Source organism: Oryzias melastigma, linkage group LG22 (genome assembly GCF_002922805.2).
Source record: "Oryzias melastigma strain HK-1 linkage group LG22, ASM292280v2, whole genome shotgun sequence".
In the NCBI taxonomy this organism is placed as follows: domain Eukaryota; kingdom Metazoa; phylum Chordata; class Actinopteri; order Beloniformes; family Adrianichthyidae; genus Oryzias; species Oryzias melastigma.
In genome coordinates, this window is record NC_050533.1 from 22,163,951 (window position 1) to 22,183,102 (window position 19,152).

The following is a 19,152-nucleotide window of genomic DNA, read 5'->3' on the forward strand; positions in this document are numbered from 1 at the left end:
ATCATAAAGCCATTCAGTGCAAGTTAGAAAAATATGGTTTAACACCATCATTCTATTCTTGAAAAAAAAAAAAAGGGCCTTTAAAAAGAAAGCGATATCACACTATAAGCAGGAAGTGGGTATTGTGTTGCCATGTAGAGGATGTGGGTTTCTTTTGCATCATCTTCACTGGCCTGTTGAGTCCAACATGTTCAACAAGAAGAAGCCGCATGACGTGAAATGATGCATTCAGGTTACCGCCACGCGCTCTTTTATCTTATGTGGTTACTGGGTTAACTTCAGCTGCCTAATACAGTTAGCAACTGAATATTTAACTTTACGTTGCAACGCAACAGTGCCTTAAAACAGGTGAAGGAAACTCCATCGATAAGAATACCAAATGTACAAAATTGGAACGTTTTGTGTCTTGGTAGAACTAAGACAATTTTAGATATAACTCATAATTTATTCTAGAATCAAGCTTTTTTTTTCTTTTAAAGAAGCCATACCATGATTTTCTTAAGCCTTTCAGAGTAAACTAAAACCATATATGATCATATTTTACCTTTGGAACACCAAAAAAAACTAATTATTTATTAAAAATTAGTTATTTTCGTGAGTTTATTCCTATACCCGGAAGTAAAAAGACTCAATTCTGGAGGCTTCGCCGGCCTTGTGTGTGGGTTCCCCACATTTAATGACGTCATCCTAGAGTCTTTGGCAGTGTGTCTACGTTTCTCCTTCGAAGATAATCCCAAAATTGTCAAAGAGGGATGCACATACCATATATCTGCCTTTAGTAGACCCAGCCATCTCTACACTGATTCGCAACACAAATAAACTCGCCGTTTGCCCAACTGTGCCTGACTGGGGAGGGGTTTGTGTCTTAAAGGAGCCTGTTTGGGCTGCAATTTATTGAATACAGGACACAACTGAAAGATGTACAGTATTGTGCATCTAAAATGGAAGTTTTTTGTTGATCACTGCTAGCTCTGTGGAGAAATTAGGTGTTGGTGTAAGACTGGGGACGGTGCTGGCAGAGCAGACTCTTCCTGAAAGGGTTGTCTCACGTGGTGACATCAGCATGTGAGGACCCACTAGTTTTAACGGGTATGGGAGGGGCTGCTGTTGGGAGCGCAGGTTTCTCCTGAGTATTTTTATCTTAATTCCCAGTGCATTTTAAACTAATTATGCCTTAGTCACAACTGAGGGTGGATACGGCCTGTCTGTGGGAAAAAAATGGGCAAATCTGTACTGGATACGCTGGTGGTCCGCAAAAAACGTTATGACCGTAGACAGGCCGGTGAATTTGTAAGCCAAAGATGTTCATCCATATTTGTTTCCGCAGGCAACCTGCAGGCGACAAGTTGTAGTGAATAGTAGAGCTGTCCTCCCTGGTAAGGAGTGGTACCGTATGGTCCAGTTAGTTCTGGCAAGCGGTTCCACTCAGTTAAGCCTCGCTCCCACTGAGCGGTTTGTTTCCACGGCGCATGCGTGGTGTGTCATTGTAGTGCGACGAATAGAAAAGCAAAAGCAACAATGAAGGTCATCCAGCAGCTCGTTTTTTTTTCTTGCTTTACTTTTTGTTCAGGGTGTATAACAGGAGTTCATTGTTGTTTAAAAGAAGATTGCTAAGAAAAATACCACTGTAAAGAGGAAAACTGAATCGCTAGCTTTGTACTATATTGGCGCTTTTTAATCCTGTCATCACATTCTGCCGATTGGGTCCTTCTAAGAAGGTAGTAAAGCACCATATAAGTACATGCCATTTTACCATTTCCTCACTATGTCTCATTGTGACATCTGCCTAGTGGCTTCAAACTCTTAAATTCATTGGAGATGCACAATGACATCAAAAACCAAGAGCTTCTTGACCTTTTGTGGTTCTTCCCCTCTTTCCTCTGTACTATTCCTCTTGTTTATTTTTCGTATTATTTTCCTGTTGCTCCACAAGTCTAAATATGGCTTGGTGTTCCTCTTCAGAAGTGAGAATTCATCATCAGTGGCCGGCACTCTAATTTCACATTCAGCTTCTAGTCTTTCTCTATCGTATCATGATCTAGGTGAGGGAACATGTGCTGTGACTAATGCCACAGAGTGCCTCTGACGCTGATGAATTGATAATTGTTTGTGCTGGATTAAACACAGTATTCCTCACTGAATCAGCTATTGTGTCATGTTGTCATGTAGATATGTATTCAGGGCACATGTTTTCTCAGTATGATGATAATGACACTGCCGGCAACTTAAACTAAGGGTGAGGTACATCCAGCGGGTATAGCTTTTGTTTGTAGTGTCACACCGATTGCATGTTTTCCTGTGTGGTTTGTTTTTAATTGTTTTTTGGATTTCCAAACAGTCAAAAACTGTCACCAGAATATAGTAAAACAGCTAATGCCTCTTAGAAGAATCTAAAGCGAAACAGGAAATACAAAATTCAGCCTTCTGTGTGAAATCACAGCCTCAGGATGATCGGTTAGAGGCTCAGATCCACTCCCCAATGCTCCAATAACCCCAATGTGACTCCTCAGAACCCTAGGTCACACTCTCTCCACATCTCCCTCTGCGAATCTCCAACTCAACACCCTGCCCCCCACCCCCTACATGTAACCACCTACACTGCAGTTTTAAACAAACATTCCCACCCACCTGCCTGTACCCCCAGCTGAGCATCAGAGGTTTTCAGCAATACAGTCTCAGGAGAATAAACCCACCACCACCCTCCACCTTTTCCCTCTTCAACTCCCCTCCTCTCAGTTCTCTAGGCCCCCACGGAATTACTTCCATATGGCCTACTTTCCGCCCTCGCTCTCTAACAAGTTGTACAATATCTGTTATTTTCCTATAACATCTCTAGATGTTCATCCCTCTCATCTTCTGCATTTGCTCGACCATGTTTGTTTAACATGGCTGAATTCCACTAAAGCATTTGTTCCTCTTTTACCCCAACACTTTTTAAACTCTTCTTTTTTTTCCCCATATTGTCTATTTTAGACTTACTTTTTTTTAGATTTTTATGCAAATGAAGATTAAATATATGCATTTTTGAGCCGGCATAATTTTCTTCCGATAACTCTAACATCCGTTAAGTAACATTTGTCATCTCGAGAATTCCTGTCCTGGAAAAAGACACTCCTGTAATGAGAATTAAAAGTAGTGATTTGGACACAAAGTGCACAACAAGGGCCAAATGATCATTTCTTTATCAGAAGGGCCATCAGGCCAATCTCTATTGTGTTAGATTATAGATATGCATCTTATATTAATTGCTTTGTAATTAACATCCAAAGTCATATAGTTGAGTCACCCCTGTGGCTTTGAGCCCCTGCATCAGACTGACTCACTGCACAGACTGTACTGAATAAGCCAATCGCACTGACATGTTACTAGTGACTACCATACAACACTTGGCTACAGTCGCATGGGTGACTCGTCTTGGACTGAAATTTTACCAGCTTGCCTAATTTATATCATTGACACCATATGTTGGTCACAAAACAAAGGAGATCTAGCCCAACAATGAAAGAAAGGGCCAAGCTTTGTGACAGTCTTGAAACTGTGATGTTGTAATATCGCGAGACCAATAAGACGAGCAAGGTCATCTATCCAACGCAAGAGGCCTTCATCTCCTACCTGCTGGGTAGGTGCAGGAAGGAGGGGTTAATTAAATAGGACATTAGGCCAAGAGCTATTAGTAAGTGCGCCATGATTCAGTAAAAGCTAGCGTTTTTGATAATATTTTAAGTAAACATTTTAAGGCATGTTGATTTGATTTGTAGTTTTTTTTACTATTAGGTTGTTCAAAAAATTCTGTACAAAGTATGACATTCAGCACCATGTCAAATGTCTACCAAAAGCAGAGCCAGAATCCAGAAGTGGTTTAACCCTTGTGCTATCTTATGGGGTCCAGATGACCCAAGTTTTACATTGAGTTGTTATCCCTCCCATGACGAATGTGGATGAAAGTGGACAAGATCTTATGTCTGCCACAGACACTAGTGAAAATCATTGGGGAAAAAAAGTTCAGCGCACTGTCTTGTGGGGTCCAGATGACCCACACCCACAATGTCAACATACCTAGGATAGCACAATAGTTAGTAGGAGTTTTACCAGTTCAACCAGTTCAAATTTACATTTTAAAATGGTCAATCTCAAGTTCATTTATGTAGGCCGTGTTACAGAGGTAGTAGTCAACCTCTGATCGAGGTTCAGTTCCTGTTTTGGCTGCCCATGTGTCAAAGTATCCTTGGGCAAGACCCTGAAGTCGGTATTTATCCTGGTTGTTATAAGTTGGTTCCAGTGAAAGTCAGTAGAGCTGTCATCAGTTTGTGAATGTGTGTGTGTGATTGTGACTGTAAAGCGCTTTGGATCTTAACCCTTGTTCTATCTCATGGGCCTCAGATGACCCAAGCCTTACATAGACAAGACAAATGTGGCTGAAGGTGGACAGGATTTCATTTCTTGCCACTGACACCAGTGAAAATCATAAATTATTGAGAAAAAAAAAAGTTCAGCGCACTGCCTTGTTGGGTCCATAGGACCTCACTCTCAACATCAACATACCTAGGATAGCACAAGGGTTAAAGCAAGATAGAAAACCTTTAATTAAGTATACACTAATTACCATTTACTATGTTGGAATTGCTACCAATTCTAAAGGGTTTGTGTTTGACTTGATGTAATGCCTTGACATCCATGACAAACTATAGGAATTACAAAAGGTCGTAGAAAACAAGTTCAGCAGGCCATTCATGTTGAAAATAATATATTCTTAAAGTCTTTAATAATGGCAAGGATAATTCACAAGTGGAAATGTAAAAATGTTACCATTCTTTCCAAAACTATTATACATGATGATCATCAGTTTAGGATTTGACGATTAAACAAAGACTTAAACTCACTTTGAGTACCAGTAAAGCACTGACTTTATAACTTGAGGTACTTAAAGTTTTGCTTCACAACTGTCTGTTTTACCACAAATAAAATAAAACGGCAAAGAAAAAAACATCACCATAACACGTGTGGCAAAGGCTTTAAATCCACACAATCTTTAGCTGTTATTCAAAATTATGTGGATAATAGACATACTGACAGATGTGAACAAAAAAAATCCATGCTCGTAATTTTCAGTTCGTAAAAACACACCCTATGAACAAAGCCTTTGTAGCCACTTGGCAGTTTTTTATGTTTGGCTGACCGGTTAGGTGGAGCATTTGTCAATTTAATCTTTTTTTCAATTGAGCTCCAATCCGGTAATGACATCCACAGGTGTGGTTAATCATTTACCAGGCTGCCGTTTATGCGCTGCAATGTTATAAAAAGATTCAGAAATGAATCCTCAGTACTTGTTGACGTGTCGCGTCTATTTGTTCTTGCTTTGTACGATGGATCGTCTGGACTTGAAATAAATGAAATAGATCATTCTATTTCTGCAAGCAGCAGTGTTTCATCAATAAAAACAACTATTTCAGCTGTTTTAATTATCAGCCAGGACCTTGCTCCCCTTGCACTGACTTCTTCTGAGGCCTTCCTCCTTGATTCTTTGCCACTTTCCTTTAACAGTCATAAAGACATTCTTTTACTTTATTCTCATGAACTACTGAGTCACATGTACTGTTGGTCAACATATTTTTCATTTTAAATAGCTTAATACAGCAATTTAATTAGTTAGTACTATTTCTCTAAAGAATACATTTATAGAATTTGCTGAAAAGAAATGTTATGATTTAAGGTTAATAAAGTCCATACTTTACCTCTGAGAATTTTTTTTTAACAACTTCAAAGTGAGTCCAGAGAAACTACTGAAAGGGTTTTACCACCTCATTGAAGGTACCGGTATTAGTCATCTCGACCAAAATTGGCGGAAGCTAAGAAAAGAAGCTATGCAGCCAGAGAAATGTCGCTCTCAGAGAACAGAAAAACATCCCCAAGAGTTCTGAGAACTCATTGTCTAAAATACTGCGATGTTAAATGTTGCTACACATTTAATTGGTTCTTTTTATACCATCCTTCAACAGTCCTATCTGTTTCTTTGAATAATAAAATACAATATGAATATAAATGAGTAATTGAAACAATATTAACTGGTAAAAACTTAATGTAAGTATTACAGAATGTTAGTAGTTGATTAGCACCATAAGTAAATAAAATACAATCTTAAGTTGTCAGGAGTCAGCGCTCTGTCTTCCCCTCTGGTCACCGGAGGGACCCATCTCCAGAGTACCGACTGCACTACATCTCCCAGCAACCCCAACGCACAGTTCCTGGATTCTGCTCAGCAGTCACCAATCTGCCAATCAACCACCTGCTTCTTAAGCAGCACACAGAGGCTCACTCTGTGTGAATTTTTGTTTGTGTCACCCTGCCTGAATTACCGTGCGTTTCTATCTGGACCTGATCTTCTGTTTCTGACCCTGCTTTATCTCAGATTGCCTGGTGCCTGCCATGACCCTCACCTTGACTCTAACACCTCTATTCTCCTCTTGCATGACCCCATGCTCGTGATTGACCCCTACCTATCTGACCCTGATTTAGCTTTGTGGACTTTTAGCTCTACTTGATTCCTGTCTTAACAAATAAACAAATAAACCTGCTGCACTTGGAACCAGCTGTCTGTATCAAAACCTCTGGTTAATCCCAGTACATTGACTACAGACAAATTGGTGTGTTTTTTTTTTTTTTTTTTTTTTATCGTGTCAATCTGATTTTTAATCTATAGCTATTGTCGAGTTCTCAAATACAAAAAAAACAAAGGTCCGACTGTTTACTTGCATGAACTTTATGAATTTTGCATGAATTCTGCATGAATTTTAGGAGTTTTTTAGGAGTTTTTCCTTACCGGGAGGGAGGGTCTAAGGGCAGGGATAACCAGTTTATGTAGTCTGTTTAGTTTTTAACAATTGTTTATATTTTGAAGCCCAATGAGGCAAATCTCTTTGTGATTTTGGGCTATATAAATAAAATTGAATTGAATTGAATTGAATGAACGTTTTATTTTAACTCAACTGAAAACGCATCTTCCATTGCTCCCAGTGCACATCTTTGTGTCTATCTACCGCTGTGTATGCGGCACACTCCACGTTATACCATTGTCAATGTGTTACTTTGTATTTTTTTACAGAACTCACACAAACAAGCCCATAAGACCACACCTTTTATTTATATGTAAGAGATAAAATGTGTTCATTATCATAAATTTATGGGGTATGTGGAGGGCTGATCGCTTCAGACTTTAAACTCTGGAATGTGATTTGTCAACATGGATTGTAGAATTAATGAGAAGTTTATGGTCAATATTTTTTGGATTACAAAGGACGGGTTCCCTCCTGTTTTTATGTGTTAAATTTGAGAACTCAGGACTAGATTTTTTGATCTTGTTTTTTGTACTGTTTTTTATTAATTGCTCAAGATTGAAAAGAATGTCCCTTGTTGGTTTAAAAGTAAAGGTTGACTTCATAAAGACAGTTTTTTAGTAGTAATTTGATCTTGATCAATTAACATTGATCTTTATGTGATGAATTTTAATGAAAATAACTTGAAACTAGACTTTTTAAAGCAATTATTAGGTTAAAATATTTGCTAATAAAATCAATTAAGTAGACAGGTCCCGAATAATTAATTGCAAATCACAAAAAGGTCGTCGCATGACAGCACTATGAAAAGGGAGTAGACATAGATATCAACTTTGTAAAAAAAAAAACAGTCATCACACCAAGAAAAAGAAAAAACATTGTATTGAAATGGTTTACTTCAAGCAATCAAGGCAAGAATAATGCATATGTAGTACAATCAACAGTAGTACAGTGCGACATGAGATAACTAGGCATCAAATGTAAAATTGCTTGAAAGGGAGTGGGAGGAAACGAACTTATATAATCCTACCCTTGCTCTACCTTACCATTTTCCTTACATGAACAATCATTATCTGCTAAGAATTGTTAAGTAACCATAAATCAGATGTCTATGAATTAAACCTGTGGACATCTGTGGTTTCACGCCTCAATTCAAGAAGGTCATAAACATTATGTGTTTAGCATACCAGCTGTATCATAAACCAGATTTTAAGATAGTTTTTGAAACATTGGTTAGATCATTCTTTATTGGCTTAAAGGATGTTTTCTTCTAAGAAAAAAGGACTTTCTTTCATTTTACATTAAGTTAAAGCTTTGCGAAAATCTTCTACAAATGTAAAAGTTTATGTCTGAAGCTTGTGGAGGTCATGAGCTTTTCTGAGAAGTCCTTAACCTTAACAAGTTATAACTGTTTTGGGAGTCTCCTTTGCCTTTTAAATAGTGGCTGTGCAGAAATAAAACACTGTGTCCAGTGTGTGTACAGCCTCTGGCCCAGAAGCCGGACACATCCATACAGCAACATTCCTGTCAGTCAAGTCACTTCATTACGCTACGCATGACATTTAAAGTTGGGCAAAGAAGGCGGACAGAATGCCCTTACCTCCTGCTTTGAGCCCTGCAGTAGAGGCCTCGCATAAGGTTTGCGAACGCGTGTCTTTGTGTGTTCTGTGACTTTGGACAGACTTAGTCCAGCATAAGGACAGCTGTCACATTTCCAGCCTGTCACACGCCACACAGCGGAGATGCCAGAGGCCGTAGCATCAGGAATCACAAGGACGGACACAGAGGAAAGTGTCTGCTTAAATGTGAACTCAAGTGCTTACAAAACACAAGGGGATGTAGGATGCAGGCTGCTGGCCACGTGAAAGGGGCTGACTTGGAGATTGTCTCTGACCTTGATGTCCGCACACACATACATGTTCTTGGCTTGTGCTCCCAAAGCAACTCTTTGAGCATTTGAGTCACTTTCTCTGGGTCATTTTGCAAGTCTGGCCTCAACTTCCAAACACTACCCTTGCAGGACAGACTGTTTGTAGTACTCTGAGTCTGTTTCAGTCCTCATTACTTACTGACAATGTCTCCTCAGTGTGGGGTTGTGTGTGGCCTTTTGTTTAAAGGAAATAAACAAAAGGCAGTTGCTCCAAGAGGACTGTGTATAAATGGAAAAGACTTCATTGCAATTTAGGGGCTTTTATTTTGTTACAGGGGGAGATTCTGTTTGGTTCCAAATAAATATTGCTTTTGGGAGAGCAAGTTAGAGACTGCTTGATGGTGTAGTGGTCAGCACCGTTGCCGTTTAGCCAAAAGGCCCTGGTTTGTATCCCAGTTGGGTTATCTCTCACATGTGGGTTTTCTCAAAGGCTCTCCAGTTTCTACCTAGAGTCCAAAAATACTATTCAGTCACTCTAAATAAGCCAACCCTGTTCCTAATGAGTTTGTTTTGCAGCTTCTATAATTGTTGATTAGATGGATTGAGTGAGCCCAGTTTCTGATTGACTGAACACACCTGGCCTGATCTAAGACCAGTAATTACTGAAGCAGGGTTGCCAGCAAAACAGGCTGGTCTGTAGCTTACAAGGAGTGGGGTTGGAGGCCCCTGGTCTAGATTGTCAGTTAGGTTTGAGTGTGTCTGTCTCTGTCATGGACAGCTGAACTGTCCAGGTTGTAACCCACCTGTGCCCTGAAATAGGCAGTAGTGACCCTTTTAGCCTTTACAGGACTTAATGAGATCAGAAGATGATTGATACCTCTAAACGTGCTTTCAACGTCTATCCATTTATCTTCTGAGGCCGTGGAATTCTCTCTTGCAGTCACAGGGTTGCTGGAGCCTATGCCATCTACTGTTGGGCACATCCACACCAAGGGACAATTAGAGACACAAACAACCCTAGAAAGCATGTTTTTGGTTGTGGGAGGAAACCAGAGTGCCCAGAAAAAACTCACACAAGCACGAGGAGAACGTGAAACTCCACACAAATAGGTCAGTATTAACCACTGTGCAGCCATACTCTCAGCAATGGTAGTTTATAATGTATTGTTACATTTTATTGTTAGTAAGTGAAGTGTTGCGAGTCATGTAACAGTAGCACAACAACCAACTAAAATCAAACTAAAAGATCCATCCAAAGCAAAGTTGATTGTTATTGGTGGTCACTAGGAAAGTAACGTTAAAAATATTGATGCTAACACGTTGAAATGGGAGCATCTGCATTTGTACCACAATAGTTTAAAAGTCCAGTTTCCAACTTTTGAGTAAACAAGCTTTGTTTGTATGTTTCAGCTGTCATCAATGCATGTTGATTCATGATGACATTTTCTAAAATGGAAAGACTCTGACTTTGCTGCGCTTGTATCACTGATGCAGTATAACTTCTGACAGCTTTTTGCTGTCTTCTAGAACAAGATTAGTCAGAATTATTGTGCAAAGACGCTCTCCCTTCACCACAGCCATTAGTCTGTCTAGGGAAGTGCAGCTGCAGCCTATTTGAAGCTGTCCATGCTGCTCTTCTGGCCCTCTCACCTTCCTGTTCGTTCTCATCTATTCATTAACTTTTCTTCCAGTCCAAAGGAAGCATCCATTAAATCGCCTCGGAAGATCAGAATGGGATTTGACAGCTACAAACTGGAGCAAAACAATCTTGTTCCAACCCCACTACCCGCCTCGGCCCCACATCCCCACGCCTGTTCTTATCTGTCCCACATTGTCTGCGGCAGAAGCTCGGAGCACCGCTGCGGGCAGAAAGCAGCTCTTGTTTACTGATGCACACGGTATTGATGTGAGCTGATTTCATCAGGCAACACTTTTGGATGCCACGCTGCCTCTCCTGTTCCTCTGCCTCGCCTGTACATCTCATTCGCCCAGCTCGTAGTGGAAGTGCTGCAGCGGGGCAGATGTCTGCCTGTCTGCTTGTTAATTCAAGGCTACATTTACTGCAATAAGATTTTAATTAATGCCCATTCAGCTTCATTTTACGCTCGTTTTGTCTCTGACCTTTGCAATACACTAGAGGCGCCAGCTCGTTTTATTGATTAAATAATGATTTATTCTTTTTTATTTTCTTTTAATTAAACACAGTCGGCAGTCTTAAAATGAACAGGTGTTGATTTTATCCTTTTTTGTAGGGGTGTAACGATACATTTTAACAATTCAACTCATATCATAATTTGTGGTTGCTGATTTAAGTCAAAGTCAATTTTGGTTCATTTTGAACGATCCGATTCATTGACCTAAAATCGATCTTTATCCAAAACTTCAACCAGTGTGACTCAGAGATAAATACTGAACCCTGCAGGTGAAGTTTTCCAGATTCCTTGTATTCCTTGTATTTCTTATACAAACTGGGCCTGCACAATAAATCACAGATTTATTGTAATCGCAATATCAGCCTGTGCGATATGTGTATTACAAAAACATCGGAAACTGCAACCAATGCTTCGCTTAAATGTTTACACACATTCTAATACAATCTTGACGACACTTGGAGGTTGACTCCACCCACAGCCGAAATTTGAAAATCCAGTCAGAGGGGTGGGGAACAGGACTGTTATTACTGGAGCTGCAGATCATGACGTGAGACTTCTGAAATGACATAGGACTTCAATGGTTTGACCAATCATGAAATCCAACTGTAATACCTCGTTTCAACCTATAGGCGGCTTTAGAAGGTTTTAGACCACGGGTCTGCAATCGTCAACACTTAAAGAGCCATTTGGGTTGATTTTTTGCTGACCGCAGTCCTTCAGGAGACACAAGGTCTTACTTCACCCTTTAGAGAAATAAGACACTGATTTGTATTTATGTTATTGTTCCTATTTATGATACATATAAATGAACTATTGCATAAAAAAATCAATAAAAAATAGCCTTTTTTTTCAAAATATTAAGTAGTTTATAACTTTCGACAAAGGTTCTTGTGATTTCCTTTCAAAATAAAAGACTTCCCATGTCCCATGTCTCAATGCAGCAAATATAGGATGTTATGAGTAAAAAAAACAGTTTACTTTTCAGTTTGTGGTGCACCTCTACCAGACATGCTAGAAACTTTAGCAAATCAGAGCTAATTCAGTGACAGTTTTATTTGAACCTTAAGATGACACCTGAAATACTTCAGTTTGTTCAAAAATAGAAAATCTACCTAATAACCCTTGAGCATAAATTTTGGTTGAGCCTACTGACCTCAGATTGATTTTCTGTGGTACATCACGATCACAAATCTGTCAAAATCTTGTAGCTCAAACCGCTCCACAGATTGTTGGAACATCGGGGAGTGATCTATGAATGGATAGAAAAAAGTTTGAGTTAACTTTTTTCACTTTACTACTTTATTTATTTATTTATTTATTTTTTTAACTTTAGTTCCTATTTAAAGAAACTTTTTTTTATTATTAATTATCCACAATGGAGGGGTAAAAGAGCCACATGTGGCTCCGGAGCCTCAGGTTGTAGGCCCTTGTTTTAGACCATTATTTTTAGAATCATACAAGTTTATTTTCAAAATTTTGTCAAGAACCAATAGTCAGCACTTTTAAAGTTCCATTTATAGCGGTTAACAGGCAATAAAAGTTTATTTAGGGTTTGTTTACCCTTTAACAAATCAAATAGAGCCCTTTCCACGTTTGACCAATTTGACCAATTATTTTAGATAAAACTGTTGCTCTGAAATAGAAATGATGACTTAGCTGTTATTTGTTTTGCTATACGTTCATGTATCCCAGGTCATATGTCATCTTGATCATTTATATCACACACTGCGAGTTTTCCCCATGTTGTGCGGCCCTAGTGCAAACAAACAAGTAAACAACATTTTATTTTCATAAAGTTCAGTTCACTGTTGTTTTTCCACATTAAAATAATGCAAAGGGGATATTATTAGAATATTCTACCTCACTGAATCTGTCTCAGACAGATCGATCTAGTTGGATTGTAAACATATAAATCAATTAAGTCAATTAATCATTGCACCCCTATTTTTGTTGAAGAAATATCTAATGGAGAATCTCGCTTTCTGTACTTTTGTGACTTATTTTTTATCCTTTTTTTTTTGCCATTACCAGCCCTATGCATGTAATCCGTTAATAACCAATGAGATGAAAGGTTGCATTGCTGCAGACTGGTTGCACTTTGACTCCGTCCATCACGTTTGGTGGTTAGATTTCCTCTCACCACACCGAGCAGCGATTATAACAATTGGATGAGTTCAAACCATCTGTAAGACATTTGATTAACACTGCTGAGACCGTGTCGACAAAAGGAGTTCAGGACGGGGCTTGATGTATATTTGCACTAATGACAGCCTCTGCGAAGTAGCCATGCTCTAGGAAAAAAAAAACTGCACAGAATGAGGAATTAAAGCTTCAGAAAGACGGATAAGGCTCGCAGCGAGCAGCTCCGGGTGGCCTCTGTATCCATCTCACACATGACTTGATTGGTGCTCCCAGTCATCAGCTCAGTCTCACGGAGCAGCTGTTGAAGCTAATGTGGCATGAAACAAAACAGATGTTTCTTCTGGTGTCTTTCCTCCTCATCCTTCCATCCGATGCAGTCTTTCAGATTTTTTTGTGTATGTTTCGTGCACACTTAGACATGTTATCCGTGTTCCAAAGGAACCTTTCAAACCTCTGTCAATACTTTGGATGTGCAATGTGGTTGAGGTTATATAGGGATGCAGCTGAGATTACAGCTGATGTAAGCTGCACAGCAACATGGAAGCTGCTGTCCTCAAGCTTCTATAGATAATGTGTTCAGGCACAACATCAGTGTCGGGCATCAACATTTTGGCATCACTCAGACAAATAAAGATGGCTCTGTTGTCGTTAAGAACCTATAAAAGAGAGGAGAGGGCCTGAAGCAGAAGTGATTTGAATCGCACTCATTTGTATGCAGTCGGGTATATATTGAGCTGTTTTGCAGAACGCTCTTATTGATGAAAATAGAAGCATGTTTGTTATGTTAAATGCATGAAATTAAAAGCTTCTTATAACTGAAAGATGTAAGACTGCAGACATTTCTGCTGAGTGCAGTTCAGATCCTTGAGCCTCATCGTCACCTGCTCACAATAATGAACGTAAAATACTTTTAGCACAACTATAGTCCCACTAGGGATGCATCGGTTCACTTTCCCCACGATTCAGTTCAGTTTTTTTTTTTGTTTGTTTGCTTTAGTGCAGTATATGAGTTGTGTTTTACATAACATCAGCAAAAAACAAAAAAATTAAGCAACTTTGCTAGTAAGGAAGGAATAATGAAGATAAACTTTTCAGTTGGCTTACACTAAGCTTAGTGTAATGTGATCAAATTAAAGGGCCTATGCAAAATCAGCTTTTTTGAGCTTTTCAGTGTTTTGAAATGTTAATTCATCAGAAAAAACAATGCAGTATTTTAATCCCTTTCATGAATCTCTGAGCATTCCTCTGAGCCCCTCCCTACCCAAAAAAATAAGTGGGTTCTCACATTGTGACATCACAAAGTGAGGAACAGCCCCTTCCTTCATTTTACATGCACAAAATGCACATCCTTCTTTGTAAAGTTCAGATGTTTTCATCAAGGATGATGTCATGAAACGGGCGGCACCCACAAAAAGGCAGAGATTGAGGTGTCTTACTTCTGGATAGGAGAAGAATCTTACAAAAATAACTCATATTTCATAAAAAGCTTGTTCTTTAGTGTGCCAAAGGTAATATATTATCATAGTTATAGTTTACTCTGAAATGCTCAGAAATAGCATAATATAGGCCCTTTAAATATATTAAATGTAGCGCAACACATGTTTAACACTTTCAACGTAAACCTGATTGTAAAATTAACTGTAACTAAGATTTGGTTCAATGGTGTAACATACAGTTCAATTTTAAACCAAGAACTGTGGCTTCCCTGATTTCCACCAGGTTTCACGACATCTTAAATGGAGATCATGAATCTTAGAACAATTTCTTGACTTGAGCTGTAGTTTGTTGGGAATTTTGGCCAACTAAATAGTTTGGAAAATGTCCAGTGACAACATTTTTCTCTAGGGTTTAATTTCTTGGCCACCCCTTGCTGTATAAGATCCCCAACCAGTTATTTTTTTTCTCTCTAAGGACACAGCGTTGGACCCAGGCGAGGATGTGGCCCTTCTATCTGTGAGCTTTGAAGATGCTGAAGCCACCCAAGTCTTCCCAAAGCTGTACCTCTCCCCCAGCATTGAGCAGTAAGTACATTCCATCATCAGTACTTATGTTATATTTATCAGTAAATCACTTTTTTGTTGTGCTGGAAAAACGTTTCAGGTATAAAGTTAAAATAAAGCTTTTGTGTTTGAATTATTTCAAGAAGTTTTTGTTTGTTTTGTTGTCAGTATGACCTTAGATCTTCTATATCTATCTGGTCATTTGAGATGACTTGTTAAAAAGCTTAAAAACGGATACCCATCAAGCTTCTTATTTTCAGCACCAAAGTGGTTGTGGCTGCATTGTCCTATCTACTGTATTATATTCTCTGACTACAGTCATTCTCACATTCTCAAACCATCTGTTCTGAAATACTTAACATCCCACGCCGATCATCTTTTGATCTATTATAAAAGCATTCCCAGTAATCTTCATATTGATTATGCCGTTTTTCGCCCAACAACAAAAATCCCCTCTCTGTTTACATGCTCTCCTGCTAGCTTAAAGCTCCTCACAATCTAACATTGGTGATACAACAAAAATGGCAGCAATATCAGAGCTATCCAGCTGTACACATCCAGGTTCCAGTTCAGACGAGGAAAACAATGATTTGTCTGGAAATGGATGCCTCAGAATGGAGCTGAGCAGGGAGCTTTTGGGCTCCTCCTGATTTGCGTTGATTTTTTTTTTTTTTTATCAACATTTTTTTGCTAATTTTCCCAATATATGTGCTCCATCATTGGAAAAATGCCACAAAAACAAGTTTAAAATGCAATTTTCAACTGAATGTGTCTCTAAACCGATGGAACATTTTCATTAAAATGATGCATTGATTGACACTTTTCTTTTTCAATCAGTTTAATGGCTAAATAGAAGACTTTGAATAGAATGACAATAAAGCACAACTCAATTTTGATACTTAATCAACTTATTAAATCTCAAATGACAATAATTGAAAAGTTCTTATTTGAGCTTTTCTGTGAGGCTTTAAATAAATTACATTATTTGGAATCAAGTCATTCTTCATAAAAAATCTTTCTGCATTTAATTAAAACATAACATAAAGATCAAACTGAGTGTGTAGTTCTGTCCTGATGCTTATGCTTTTATAACACAGGCAAAAGGAGTGATGTGTGTTCAATATTGTGTTGCGTCACAAATAAAAATCCTACATTCCAGTGTCTGGAATCATCAGCTGCTTTCTTAAACACAACAGTGGAGGAAAAAAAAGCTATAGAGATGACACACTGTGTCTGGGCATGGAATGACTGGATGTCTGCATGTCTGCAGTCATCTGGCATGGCAACACTGTGTGCTTGTGTGTGCAAAGTGCTTTGGAATGTTGGGCGCTCTGCAGAGAATGCAACAGCGTGCACAGCACTCTGCATAAATAATTAGCTCCAGCCTTGTTGGAATTATTGATGTATGAAGTTGTATGTTGTTTCTGTTGTTCTCTTCATCTGCAGGTTGTGTTTGAATGCATGCATGGCTATGGGTTTCTTTCTGCTTATCCTCAGCGAGCGTGCATGATTTGACGTGTTCATTTTCGACGCAGCAGAAGCCGCATTGGCCTCGCCCTCACAAAATGTTTTGTAGGTGTGGATGTAAAAATGTGTGATTGTGGATGGTTGTGTGTTTGTGTGTGAGAGTGAGAGCCAGGTATGGGCCCACTCTGACCTCAGGGCTGTTCAGCCTGAGCTTTCGTGCTCGGAATAATCTCAGGCTGATGTTTATTTACAAGCACACGCCCCGTCAAACCAGGTTAAAGGGCCTCTTCTCCACCCACCACCCCTGTTCCTTTACTCTTTCTGCATCTTTCATTCTCTCTTAAATCTTCTTGTCTTGACATGTTCCTTTGTTGGTCTCATTGAAGGTTCTTCAGCCACTTTTCAGTTATGGCTGCATGTCTTTCTAATTTCATCTTAGCTCTGTTAGGGTTTTGCTATACATGAACTTTGCTGCACTGTACAGCACTACCCCCTTTTCTGCACTGCCAGTGTTAATAACAGATTCTTTCAAAGACAGCCTTCAACCTGATGGAATGACCTCCATGGATTGGGACACTCTACCAAAGTGTGACACAATCAATACTCTGTTGTCAATGAGCAAGACTGAAGTTTTCCGAGGTGTTTTTTTTTTTTTTACTTAAAAACTTTAGAAAAGTATTTAAAAAATATTTAATATATAATTTAAACAAAAAAATGTCACATATTTAGAAAAATATCTCTGTCAGATCTGAATATATTGTTTGATAGATTTATTATGCATCCTCCCATGTTTTTATTTTTTCTTTTTCATAGTAGCTTAAATGCATGGCCAAGATCACACCATAGGGGTTTTCAGTGTAACCCCTGAGCTGAGCAAGAAATGATCATCAGTGGAGAGGAAAGCTTCTTCTAAAACCAGAAAAGAGACGATCAAACATGAAAACACTGGGACAACTGATGGAAGATGAGCAGGAGAACAGGAAGCAGACAAGCTCAAAATGAAGATAAAAGTCATGTTTGTAACTGAAACAACAGAAGAATAAGAGGAAAAATGTAAAAACAGTGGAACGTGTAAAAAAGGCAAAAGAGATACTGCCTATTGTTAGATACAACAACAAGAGAACGGGATGAAAACACATGAACTCATTTATTACAGTTAAAGTTGAAGAAACGCAACTGCAACAACTAGAGCACAGAAAGGAGACAAACAAACATAAAAGCACTGAAGCAACTGTTGAACAGGACAACAAGAAACAAGCTAAAAATGAAGTTGATATGTTTGTAACTTTAACAACTATAGAACAGAATGAAGACAAACATAAAATCAATGGAACGTGTGTTAAATGAACAAGGAAGATACTGTATGTTGATAACTGCAACTACAAGAGAATGGGATGAAGACATACACTCAATTATCACAGTTAAAATGAGTAACTAGAGAGAGAAAAATAGACAAATAAACACAAAAACAATGGAACATCTGCTACAAGTTCAGACAGAGAAAAGATTGTACAATGAGGTCAGTGCGGATAATGTTTAATGCATTCTAAATGACCTTCCACAGTCCAACCACCCTGCAGCGACACTAAGGGTGTGTCATCCTTGACAACCTGAGTTATAAACTTTATCCAAAAACATTGAATGTAAGTGTTAAAATTGGTGATGTAGAATCTACAGACTTTTTAGAAGTGTTAAGAAAAGCCTGATATAGAGACAGGGATCTAATCTTGAGTTACAAAATGAATAAACTAAGTTCTGTATGTAGGTCTAAGACAAGCTGTTCCTGATTTTACAAGTATTACTAGGGCTAAAAAAAAAGGCAATTGAAGATATTTTATTTAAGTGACTTTTATCAAGATTTACTCCAAATTCATTACAGTAGGTTTTGACACCTAATTCATGTCATCCAGTGTGGTTATAATATTAGCAAGTGAATACCTGGAGCTCTCCAAAAACATTTATCTGGGTTTAGAAAGGGAAAATTGTCAATACTGGAGTATTGATATTTGTTCGACTGCCTTAACTCTTTAGCCGTTTACACAATTCCAGTGCATCTGATGCGGAGAAGAGCAGCCGTGCTCTGATATGCAGCATTTTGCAGTAGGGAAGTGTTTACACAATCAACATAAACCAGCTGATTTTGTTACAGAATAAAGCAAAGTGTTTCTATACATTAACTTTACTGCACTGAGCTGTATTATCCCCTTTTCTTCGCTGTCAGTGTTGATAACAGCGTCATTCAAAGACACCCTTCAACCTGATGAAATGACCTTCATGAATTGGGACACTCTAACAAAGTGTGACTCAATCAATACTCGCCAAAGTGTTACATAAACCCAAAAGGAAAAGACACTTTTCTCCACGTCAAAATCTGCTGATTCACGTTATGTTATATTGAAGCGTGTGTTATTTTGGTGCCAGCGACATCTCCAGTGTTACAACTTTAGATGTTCCTGTAAACTGGGTAACATTTTCTGGTTTAACTGATAGTTAATTGAATAGCACTAGAAAAACAGTATAAATATATACTAGGTTGCCTAACTATGTTACTAAATGGATGGGTGTAAAGGCTAAACAGAAGTGGACCAAGCACAGAGCCCTGGGGTACACCAAGATTAACGATTATGTCGGGAAGACGTATCATTAACACCAGTGGGTTTAGCTAAAACTTAAAAGGATTCCATTATCAA

The 19,152-nt window shown here is 38.6% G+C and overlaps 1 protein-coding gene across 2 annotated transcripts in view; it reads left to right on the forward strand.

Annotated features, from left to right (window-relative positions):
- Positions 1 to 19,152, forward strand: part of babam2 (BRISC and BRCA1 A complex member 2) — a 94,077-nt gene that overhangs the window by 52,066 nt on the left and 22,859 nt on the right. For both annotated transcript variants that reach the window (XM_024273025.2, XM_024273035.2), the window contains exon 7: positions 14,907 to 15,016. In XM_024273025.2, coding sequence (XP_024128793.1) covers positions 14,907 to 15,016 — 110 coding nt within the window. The remainder of the gene's footprint in view (positions 1 to 14,906; positions 15,017 to 19,152) is intronic.